This window comes from Myotis davidii, unplaced genomic scaffold (genome assembly GCF_000327345.1).
Source record: "Myotis davidii unplaced genomic scaffold, ASM32734v1 scaffold198, whole genome shotgun sequence".
NCBI classification, from domain to species: domain Eukaryota; kingdom Metazoa; phylum Chordata; class Mammalia; order Chiroptera; family Vespertilionidae; genus Myotis; species Myotis davidii.
This window is the reverse complement of record NW_006291485.1, coordinates 1,252,639-1,264,143: the sequence shown is the minus strand read 5'-3', so window position 1 is coordinate 1,264,143 and position 11,505 is coordinate 1,252,639. Positions and strand designations below refer to the sequence as shown.

Sequence of the window (11,505 nt, the reverse complement as noted above, 5' to 3'; positions counted from 1 at the left end):
CGCAGGCTTTTGTCTGCGCGCGGGGTTCCTGTCCCCAGGTCGGGCGCTCACCCCACAGCCAGGCTGGCTCCCCACCTGGATTATCAGCGCCTTCCTGGGGGCACGGGGTATATGGGTTTATCTCCGGCTACAAACCCAGCTTAACCGGGGGTGGAGGGGCTTAGAACCCGGTCCACTGGAGCCCGCCTGTCCTCGGAGGGAGCCTGGAAGCCGGGGGAGCGAACCATATGGGTGTAGACACCCCTCCCCCATGTGAGTGTGGATCCGGTGGGTCCCAGATTTCCTTTGAACCCTGGAGTTTAGGCAGAAACACCAGGGTTCAAAGGGTGTGGTCCGCCGGTCCCGTGCCTCAGTTTCCCCACTTGTAGGATGAGATAACAACAGTGGCCTCAGAGTGGCTGGGGGTCAGTGACCCTGTGCCTCCTGAGGTGCCCAGCACAGGAGTGTCCATTATTTCATTATCTTAAGCATCTTATTATTGTAATTTTATTATTATTTTTAAAGGATTTTATTGTCTAATTATATTTGTTATTACTTTATTGTTATTTATTGTTAGCTTATGTTATCTTATCCGGGCACTTACCTGAGGCCCTACTGATCTCTACATATATCGGTATTTACCGGGATGAGAGATAATACCTCTTTTAAGAGGCCTTAGCCTGGTATTTACCTGCCAGGTGTGTTACTCTGACCTGCACAGAGTGCCCCTCACCTCTGTGTTTTGGGGGGTGAGGCCACTGCTGGGTGGCCCCACCCAGCCTGAGTCATCTTTACCCTGAGCCCTCTTGGTTTCCTGCTAGGGAAGTAGGTTCCTCTCTTGCCCATCCCTGAGGGGGGGGGGGGGGGGGGGGACACGGCGGGGGGGGGGGGGGGGGGGGGGGGCGGAAACAGGTCAGAGGAGGTGATTTTTGCCCAGGGCAACAGTGTCAAAATTCCCCATTTCAGGGAGCAGAATTGGGGGCAATAGGATCTGGTCCTCCCAAACCCTACCTGACTTAGCAGCTGTTCACCATTGGGCCTGCCCACTGGGCACACATTTCCTGAGGACTGCTGGTCCAGGAAGCCTCGGTGCCCGCTCTGGATCCTCAGTCTCCCCATCTGTAGAGTGGTCTTTTGGGCGGCACAGAGAGCAGATGAACAGCTATAGAGCACCCGCTGTGGGCCCGGTGTTGGGGACACAGCAGAGACCAAAACGACGACTTCGTCATGTGTCCTCTTTGCACAGGTCTAGCGAGGAAGGTGAGGATTAAGGAATAAACACATACATGGGCCGGCTGATCTTGGATGCCAACTGGTGACGCATGCAAACAGGGCTGATTGGGCTAGTGGGGGCTGAGGCAGCTTCTGGGGAGGTGACAATTGGTTCAGAGGCCAGAAAGAGCCGGGAAAGGGTGCTTCAGGCATAGGGCTCAGCACATGCAGAGACCCTGAGGTGGGCTGCTTCTGGCCATGTGAGGTCCATGGAAGGAATCCATGTGGCTGGAGCAGCGGAAGCCCCCAGAGGAGAGATGGGGTTGGGCATTGATGTACTGCCAGGTAGAGATAATTTTCTATAGAGTTTACACTGAGAGGCAACACCCCTCCCCCCAGCCTTTATAACAAATAAGAATTACTGGGAGGCTGTGCCCTGCCCCCTTTATGCCTTGTCCTCTCTGTGTCTTGAGTGGGGGGACTCAGGCCCTCCGTAGCCACATGTTTCTTATCTCCTGCTGGAATCTGGTTGAAGTTAGCAAGCTTGAATGGATGGTGGACTCATTTTACAGTGCTCAGCTCAGCACTTGAGGCTCATAAGAGGGTAGTAATTCCCCTGAATGCCTGGGGACAAGGCAGACAGGGTCTCCAACACCAGGTCAAGGAAGAACTGGGCCTTTCTCTGACAGTGCTAGGGAGCCACGGGTGGTGGTGGAACAGGGGAGGGGCCTGTTGGGTCTTAGCTAGGTGGGCTTTCGTCTGAGGAACCCACCACAGATCTCTGTGAACCCACAAGTGAAGCAAGAGGCATCCTTTTGTTGTATGTGGGGGTTCTGTTCAGACTCAGGTTCAAATCTTAGCTCTGATCCTCCTCTGGGGGTGCCGGGAAACCCTTTTTCTCAAAGAGCCCATGCCATAAGGGCTGGAGCTCTCTCACTGAGTCCTGCCCTGCTCTGATGTCTGATAGCTCCCCCCAGGATGTGGCTTCTGTTATCTGCCCAACCAGGCTACCATCCTGGACTCTGTCCAGCTCCTGGAGTGGAGACTGAGGCACTGGAGCCCCAGGGAGGCCATGGGTGAATCTGGAGGTTGGGGTGGGCGTGTTTGAGCCTCGGGAGTCAACTCTCAGGTCGGATTCTGTGCTGACTTGATATGTGAATGCTCACCCCAGGGATGTTGCTATGATCATTGGTGTAGCTGAGGGGGTGAGCTCCCCATCACAGGAGGGAACCAAGCAGATAGGGGTTGGGATGCCAGGGGAGGGTGCCTGTCCCAGCTTCTCTTGGCTTTGAATGTCCTCTCCCAGACTCATAGGCACCCACAGGTATTTTCTGGGACATCTGATGCAGCAGTGTGTGTGTGTGTGTGTGTGTGTGTGTGTGTGTGTGTGTGTGTTTGAGCACCTACTGTGTGCCAGGTTTAGCTGTGAGTGCCCTAGGAGAGGTTATGATCTATTGGGAGAGGTGAGGAGTCATTAGTGGAGAGTAGAATGTACGGTGATCCAAAAACCAAAGCAATAAGGTATTAAACGGAAGAGGTTGCAATCTCACTGAGGAAGTTTCAACAGAAACCAAAAGGAAGTGAGCCAGTGAGCCATTCGGAGTCTAGGGGACTGTGTACCAGGCAGAGGGCACAGCAGCACAAAGGCCCGGAGGTGGGACTGTGCCTGGCTTTTTGGAGGAGCAACAGGAGATGACAGGAGTGAATGAGGGAAGGTACATGGGGAGGGGCATCCTGGCACCCCAGACATTCAAGGGCCAGAATCCACTGTCGCCCACACCATGAGGGTTTCTGAGCCCAGCAGGGACCATCCACACTCTGTGTGAGTCCATGGGGACCATCCCGTGGTTTGGTGTTGTCAGGAACTGACCAGAAAGCCCCAGCACCCTCTTGCCTTGAGGTTTCTATCCGAGAGCCCCCTGCTGCTTCTATGCACCTGGCCTTCTGGTCCCCAGCAGGAGGCTTGGTGGCCCTGCTAATCCATCTCCATAGTTAATGCCATTTGCTCTGAGGAGGGCAGATTAGCTGGAGGGGGGCACTCCGGCCCCCTCCCTGGTCCTGGTCCCTGGGCACATTGGGGAAGCTGGGCTCAGGTGGATCACGTCTTTGAGAAACTCCCAGAGGATTGTGGTGCTCAAATCCGTATACTCTGGGCCTCATCAGCCTGCAGCTAAAATCTGGAAACCGGGGGGAGAGGGGAATGGGGAGCAGCTTTTCTCAGCCACCCACCTGATGTGTGAATTCAGGGTCTTCTCTGAGCTTCCGTTTACTAATCTGTCATCACAATTATGCCTGCATTTCGGGTGATGTGACGATGAAACAAAAATGTTAAGGGTCCAGGGCTGCATACACGGCAGGGGGTGAGCTGCCCTCGCTGAGGGGAACCAAGCAGGCGAGGACCATGGTAGGATGGCAGTGGTAGGGTTCTGCCTGGGCGTCCTGGCCTGTCTTGGCCCTGAGGACTGCTCCCCGCCCTAAACCCTGGCCCACAGGCACCTCTCGGGATGCCTGCCCGCTCTAGCTGGCTCCCAAGTGAAGAGGTTCTCGGCCTCCAAGCGGAAGCAGCACTTCATCAACCAGGCTGTGCGGAACTCAGACCTTGTGCCCAAGGCCAAAGGGCGGAAGAGCCTCCAGCGCCTAGAGAACAGTGAGCAGGGGTCAGGGGTCAGGGGTCCCTCCTGGGGGTTCCGAGGTCTCCGATGAGAATGGTATGCATGTTGGAATTATCTGCTGCCCTTACCATGGGCCTGACCCTGAGCTGGGCAATCCTGGGGCTGGGCCAGAGGGAACTTGAGGCATTGGAGCCGGGGCTTTAAAGGGTGTGTAGGAGTTCAACTAGGCAGGGAGAGGTAGGAGGACTTCTGGAGGCTGGATGGTTTCTGTACCTTCTGGGAGAGACAGTTGGAGTGTGGAGGTGGGGAGGCTGGTACAATCCAGAGAATAAAAGCTATAAATATAGAGAAGTTAGAGTGTCAGCCCAAGTACTGAAGGGTCTCGGGTTTGATTCCCGGTTAAGGGCACATACCTGGGTTGCATGTTCAATTCCTGACCCCAGTCAGGGTGTGTGTGGGAAGCAACCAATAGATAGATGTGTCTCTCTCACATCGACGTTTCTCTCTCTCTCTCCCCCTCCCTCCCTCCCATTCTCTAAAAATCAATGGAAAAAATATCCCCATGAGAATTAACAAAAAATATAAATAGAGAGAGAGGGAGGAAGCCTGGAGGGCCCCAAATGCCACACCCCAGCTCAGAGACCATCTGTTTCCATCTAGCCCAATACCTCCTGACCCTGCTGAAGACAGACGGGGACACACTTGGTCCGGAGGATGGGGACCTGGCACCCCCCGCAGCACCTGGCATCTTTGCGGAGGCCTGCAGCAATGAGACATATGTAGAGGTGGGGCTCCCTACGCTCTTGCTTACTCCCTCTGCTCCAGCCACAGTGTTTCTGTTCTGACTCCCACCCCCAGGCATTGCCTGTGCTAGTGCCTCCACCAGGAGTCCCCACCTACCTCTGGTCCCTTGATTGATGCCCCTTCAGTCTTCCTCTGGGTCCCCCAGACCAGGCTGGAACCCCACAACCCACCCCAGAATCTCCCAGCACCCATGACTCATCTGCTCATCCATATAGATACCCCTCCCCAGACCAGCAGGTCTTCAGGCGTCCCATGAACTAAACTCCTGGCGGGTCCTGTGGGCAAAGGTGTCCACAAGGAGTATTTCCATACACTTGGTGGCCCGCTGTGTGCATTGGCCAGATGGGGAAACAGTGCCCCGAGATGCACCATCATTAGCCCAGGGCCTGCCTGCCTCTGTTCCAGGTCTGGAATGACTTCAGGAACCGCTCCGGGGAGGAGCAGGAGCGGGTCCTCCAATACCTGGAGGACGAAGGCAAGAGCAAGGCCCGGAGAAGGGGACCTAGCCGGGGGGTGGACCGGAGGAAAGGTGCGGCCTGCATGGGAGGTTGGAAAGGGACCCAGACTTGTGGATAGGGGCCTGGCCTAGTGTGTGGGGCGGGACTAGGACAGGTGGGGAGGAGCCCCGTGGGGCAGGCAGGCTGTTTGCTTCAGCTGCCGCCCAAGCCTTGGACTCTTGCAGAGGACCCAGCCTACACCCCCCGAGAGTGCTTCCAGCGCATCAGCCGGCGTCTGCGAGCCGTTCTCAAGAGGAGCCGCATCCCCATGGTGAGTATCAGGCAGGGCCTATCTTCCCCCACCTGCCTGTCTTAACTTTTCAGTTGGGGGTGGCACGAGGGCACCAGTTACAGAGTGCACATGCTGCAGTGGAAACAGGGTGGGATACACACCAGTGTGATCAGAATGCAGGGCCCAGGGCTGGTCAAGGGTGGGAGGGTCATGGGCAATGAAGGTGGGCACTGCAGGATGTGTAGGAGTTCACCAGGCAGAAGGTGCAGGCATTCAAAGATAGGAAGGTTTCTAAGTGCCTGGAATTCTTGGCACTCGTTACGTAGCCTCATGTTGCCGGTCAGAGGCCACATTTGAACCCAAGGCTTTGAGCACTGGAGACTGTCCTGGGCATGGGGGTGCCGGGCCCCGATCTCAGTGTCAGCCTGACCCTGGGCCTGTGTCTCCTGCAGGAAACGCTGGAGACCTGGGAGGAGCGGCTGCTGAGGTTTTTCTCAGTATCTCCCCAGGCCGTGTACACGGCCATGCTGGACAACAGGTGACTGGTGGGGGCAGGTGCAGCAAGCTCCCTCCATGTGTGCCATGACTCCAGCCGTGGCCATTCACCGCCCATTCCTCCACAGCTTCGAGAGGCTCCTACTCCATGCTGTCTGCCAGTACATGGACCTCATCTCAGCCAGTAAGTGCCCGGCAGCTCTGGGACCCTCCCAGTGAGCCAGTTCTGCCCATTCTGCCCACAGAAACCGAGGCTACGCGGGATCTATTGGAGGGGGTGGTGGGGGGAGACAGCCTGAACAAAGCAGTGGTAGTGGAACTCTGCGTTAATTCATCAGAGCACCTGTGGTCCTGGCCTCACACAGGGTGATGCTGTGGACACAGACCCCACCTCCATCCACATCTTCAGAGCCAGAGGGAGAGAGGGGCCTATGTGAGGGTGATGAAGCTGAGCTTCGAGGGGACCCCAGTGTCTGCAGGGTCCTCATTTAGCCATACTCCCCTCTGCTGTGCCACACATGACTTCTGGCAAGTGCCCCTTCTTGGGGCCTGTGTCCCAGTTATAAAAGGGGTGGGGGTGGTCTTGGGACACAGCTCTCTAGGGATGGTGCTTGTAGGCCTTTGCTGTCTGTCTCGCTGTTTCCTGCCCAGAGTCGCTTAGGAGACAGTTCCCATGGCAACCCCAAGATGGTTCATCCACATGCTTGTCTTTGTTCTCATAGATCAGGATGGATGGGGGGCTTGCCCGGGGGGTGCTTCTCTGCTGGAGTCCAGCTGTTGCCTGAACACAGCGGAGGAGGGGCCCTGGCAAGATGGGGAGCAGGAGAGAGGCAGAAGTCTCCAGGTGGGACTGAGCTTCAGAGTCACCCCTAGGGTAGGGATGGAAGCAGGCGAACTGGGAAGAGGCAGGACATTTGTTCCAGGCTGAGTGTACCCTTGGTCTCCGGCCTGTGTATCTCAGTGCATCCGTCTGAATATGGATAAGGAACAGAAAGGATGAAACAGTTGCAGATGGAAGTTCTCATGGATTTGGAGCTGTTATTGTGAGCCTGTCACGGTCAGCCGGACCCCAACTGCCGGCTGGCCCTGCCTCTTGCATTCTTTTCATTCTTGCCCCACTTGTCACCTCTTGCAGGTGCCAACCTGGAGGGCAAAAGACAGATGAAGGTCAGCAATCGGCATCTGGACTTCCTGCCTCCTGGGCTGCTCCTGTCCGCTTACCTGGAGCAACGCAGCTGATGCCAGCCTGCCCGCCCCTCCCACCCCCCTTCCCTTCAAGATTCCCTATACCTCCACTAAAATGTTTGTTAATTTTAGAATTTGTCATGCTGCCCCCCTTGGGGTGGCACTCCCACCCTAGCCCCATCCCATCCCATCCCATCCCATCCCAGCTCTTCCAGGTAAATGCTGGCGGCTGGAGCTGCCTTAGACTATACTGGGCCCGTAAGTCCCTGCTCTGGTACTTGTATTTGGGTGAAGAGACCTTCATTCAGCTTCCACAGCCCAGTCTGAAGCTTACGCAAGGAGGGAGAGGCTAGGTTTTTATCACTTTTAATGAATTTGGGATGATGTGTTGTAGATTTTTAAATTTTCCTTTTGGGAAGAAAAACCAAATACGCCAACTGATAAATTGGGGGCTTTGTTCTAGTCCCTGCTTGACTTCCCTCCCAGTTTTTGGCTAGAATTGGGGGGTCTCTGGGGTGCTGCCCCTCACTCCAGGAGCATTACGTGTTGTGTGTGCGTGTGCGTGTTATTATGCATGCTGGTGTCCTGCTACCCAGGACAGCAGCTGTGTCTTAAAGGCTGGTTTTACCCTCTTTGGAATGTGTGTTTCCTCCCCGGGTGCTTTTTGGTGGCTCTTGGGGCCCTGCCTGCTCTTCAACCCCTCCCCCCATCTTTTATCCTCTCTTCATACTGGGAGTCTGGGACTTCCAGCCAGAAGCCTCCAACCTCCCACTGCCAACTTCCCCTCTCCATGTTCTCTCACCACCACCCCACTCCCCAGCCTGACCCTGGTCTATAGCTTTGGGGTGTCACCCTGACCTGGGCCACAGAAGCAGGGCTGGGGACACCCCTCCACACACTGCCGTATGTGTGGCTAGTTGTGCTTTGGGAAAAGTGAAGAATTCAATAAATTTCTGGTGCTCTGGTCTCCAGATGTGGGATTTTCTTTTGGGGCCGGGCGGGAGGCACAATAGGTGCTCAGGATGTGCTTGGTTCCTGATCACTGAGGGCGGTGGGTCTGGGGGAAGAGCTGAGTTGCTCCTGGAGGGCAAGGCAGGTGGTGGGGAGACTGCTGGGAGCATCTGGGCGTTGGCTGTGCCATCCTGGCCCTTCCTGGATGTCCAGGCTCTGCCACTTTCCAGTTGTATGACCTCCAAAAAGTCACTAGAGTGAGGTTGGCTGGGGTAGACGGCACGAAACACCACACCCCGCAATGAAATAACCCGCACGGAGGCTGAAAACAACAGGGCTTGTCTCCCAGTTCTGAAGGCCAGCAGTCCCAACTCTTTAAAAGAGTCCCAAGACCTTGCTTCCTCTGGAGGCTCCGGGGAGTGTCCTTCCTACCTGTCCCAACTCCCAATGGCTCTGGTGTCCCTTAGTTCCACCTCCCTGAAGGCGGAGACTCTACATTAATTATGGGGATTTCTGCCCAGGAGGTTTGTCTCTTCTCCCCATGTATGGATTTATTCAATCATTTTATAGCAATGTGGAGGCATGGGTATTTACTTCTACTTTGGATTAGAATGCAGTACTACTGAACTTTGTTATAGAAATGATTTCAAGTTTGGCTCCCGTGTCTGTCTGTTTCTCTTTTTTTATTGATTTCAGAGAGGAAGGGAGAGGGAGAGAGAGGAACATCAGTGATGAGAGAGAATCATTGATCGGCTGCCTCCTGCACGCCTCCTCACTGGGGATCGAGCCCGCAACCTGGAAATTGAGCCCGAAACCCAGGCATGTGCCCTGACTGGGAACTGAACCATGACCTGGTTTCATAGGTTGACACTCAACCACTGAGCCACACTGGTGGGGCTCCTGTCTCTCTCTGCTTCCCATTCTAACCCCCTGCAACCTTCCCCCCTCCCCTACCTCCCGCCTCAGGCCGTCACTACCTTATGGTCTGTGTCCATGGGTTATGCATATAAATTCTTTGGTTAATTACTTCCCTGTGGAGTTTTGGTTAAAACTCCTGTGGGGTTTTTATTTCTTGAGCATGATTCTGACTTTCTGCCATTACATGATGCTCAGGCTGGGCTGGTGTGTTTCCCCAAGGAGTCCAGTTCCTTTTATCGGGGCACCGTGTTAGAAACCAGTGGACGCTGGGTGCACTGTATTCCATTTTAACACGCATTTAAATAGTTTTAGACACTAAATAACGGAAATCCAATGGCCAGTACAGAGGACGAACAAAAGGAGATATTTGAGCAACAAGCTCGGAGGTCCCATCTGCAAAGGGGACCCATCCCTGCCGGAAGCCGGTCCATCCTTGCTGCTTGACACAGTCGCTTCAGGGAGGAAACACCTGCACAGCATATGTCTCAAGGGACCTGGTGTATATGGCATACTGTTCTTAATATGTTTGCTCCTCTTCTTGGCACTATGTGTTTTAAGCAAGGTCACCTCTCCGAGAAAGGTTGTTCCCAGGTAGGGATTTTCCCCTGAAGTTAGGGAGGGAATAAAACCCCTTAACTAAGTGCCAGGCGGGTAGTTAATCACTTTAACTATGGACAATCATGCTTAAGCTACATAATCTTTACTCCCTGGAATGGAGATAAGAAATGCCCTAACCTTTGGAATAGAAATTGACAGGATTAAAATCAACTGGTATAAATACAGATGTAACAAGACAATAACCACCAGAACTTGGCTAGAGATCCTGGCTAGGCTGCTGATCAACTGAAGGCTGTCTCCGTGTCATTCCTTCTTCGACGACTCCGTCCACACCTTTGGGGACCCCTGGACCTGCTGGGGTTGGACCCTAACACATCCCCAGGTTCCCAGAGGACAGGATTGGGTCTCAGGGAGTGGGGCTGTGTGGGGTTCTTCTTGCCCCTGTTCCCCAGCTTGGTTCCCAAGCTGCCTGGCCTCCAAGCCTTTGTCCAGGCCTTGCCTTCCGCCTGGTGCACCTTTCCCTGCAATCCCAGGAGGTAAGACCTCCCACATTGGCACGGGCCTAGGAGGAATAGAAGCAGCTTGTTGTTGGAGGGAGTGGGGATGGGGTTTGAACCCAGAAGGGTCCTCAACTGGATAAGTCACCTCACTTCCCCCACCGATGAACAATACAAAGCAAAGCAAACACAGAATGGAACTAACCAGCTTTGGAAGGAGTTAGAGATGGGGGCTGAGGTTGGGAGGGCCCTCGATTGCGTAAGGCACTTTCTTATCCAGCCTCAGTTTCCCCACCCACGAATATTAGAAAAGCAAAATACTGAACGCTTCACGAGTCTGTGTAGCATTCTTGGGCAAGGACCATGCTCATCTTTTCTGTATCGTCCCAATTTTAGTGCAGTACTGCCGAAGCCAGCATTAGCGAGGGGCCGAACCTAGGGCTATTTACAGGGCATATAAATACTTTCCACTGAGGGCAACCCATCTGGATACGATATTAGTGCAGCACATAACGGAATCTCTCACTGGAGTTGAAACAGTGTCCGTTATCCCAACAAAGCTCAGGTAGCTGCTGGGATTGAGCCTCACAGACAAACAAGCCCCGAAGTGGGCGGAGCCAGCGCCGCCGCCGTCCCAGAAGCCTCTGGGAGGCGGCCGCGCTGCGCGGGCGACTCGTTGGTCCCAGGGAAGATGGCGGCACCGGAGCCGGGGAGGTAGGACGAGTGCGGGCTGCGGCCGCGTCGCCCTGACTGGCCCGGTGAGCAAGAGGCACGGGGGTCCAGAGGGGCCGGCCGGCCTCCGGGCAACCCCCGGGAGCGCGTCCCAGAGGAGGCGGGGCCTCGCGGGCCTGGGGCGGGGCCTGCGGGGTCAGAGGGCGGGTTGGAGAAGCAAAGGGTGCTGGGTATGCGGCCTGGGCGTGGTCTGGGGTTGTTGCAGAAGCGGGGTCCTCAGCCGGGCGGCCGTGGGGGATGGTGACGGGGGAATCGCAGCGGAGCCTAGGGACTGTTTCTCTCTGGGGAGGGTCCTGGGCGAATTGGGGACGGAGTTTAAAGGTTGGGGGGAGAGTCTGGAAAGCCAAGTGTGTTAGGGCGGGGCTGCAGGGCTTCGGGAGCGGACTAAGGATTGTTGGGGAGTCCCTGCGGCGAAGCCTAGGAGTTCAGGCTGGGCCTGGAGGTTCTAGAGGAGATTGGGTGCGGGGTCTGGGGAGCCAGATTGAAGGGGAAGGGAAAAGGGCTTTGGGGGCGGGGCCTGAAGAATTCGGACCTGGGAGTGATATGATTGAAAAAAGCGTTTATCATACTAACTTCACTGGGCTTTTGTAATGGTGAAAGGACATAACCCGTAATCGAGGCCAGGCACATAGAGAGCACTGAGAAGTTCACCGTTATTGTTATTTTTACAATCCATAAGTCCACGCCAAAAACAAACTGCTGACTTCCCCCAGCCTGTCTCCCCAACTCTGCCAGAGGTAGCCCCACCAGGGCCCTTCCGTACGGACAGACCCAGGGTCTGACCTCTTCTCAGTTTCCACTGCTCACCTGGACCAGTGCAATCAGCTCACCCC

The 11,505-nt window shown here is 55.3% G+C and overlaps 2 protein-coding genes across 3 annotated transcripts in view; both read left to right on the top strand.

Annotated features, from left to right (window-relative positions):
* R3HDM4 (R3H domain containing 4) overlaps positions 1-7,987 on the top strand; it is a 14,479-nt gene extending 6,492 nt beyond the window's left edge. The window contains exons 3-9 of the mRNA XM_006764851.2: positions 3,684-3,838; positions 4,464-4,588; positions 5,013-5,136; positions 5,290-5,375; positions 5,789-5,874; positions 5,960-6,015; positions 6,967-7,987. Coding sequence (XP_006764914.2) covers positions 3,684-3,838; positions 4,464-4,588; positions 5,013-5,136; positions 5,290-5,375; positions 5,789-5,874; positions 5,960-6,015; positions 6,967-7,070 — 736 coding nt within the window. The 3' untranslated portion in view covers positions 7,071-7,987. The remainder of the gene's footprint in view (positions 1-3,683; positions 3,839-4,463; positions 4,589-5,012; positions 5,137-5,289; positions 5,376-5,788; positions 5,875-5,959; positions 6,016-6,966) is intronic.
* A 2,587-nt stretch (positions 7,988-10,574) lies between these two features.
* Positions 10,575-11,505, top strand: part of MED16 (mediator complex subunit 16) — a 16,874-nt gene continuing 15,943 nt past the window's right edge. The window contains exon 1 of one of the 2 annotated variants that reach the window (XM_006764787.2): positions 10,575-10,698. The gene's annotated coding sequence lies outside the window, so the exon portion shown is untranslated. The remainder of the gene's footprint in view (positions 10,699-11,505) is intronic. The other variant, XM_006764788.2, reaches the window with a different exon arrangement.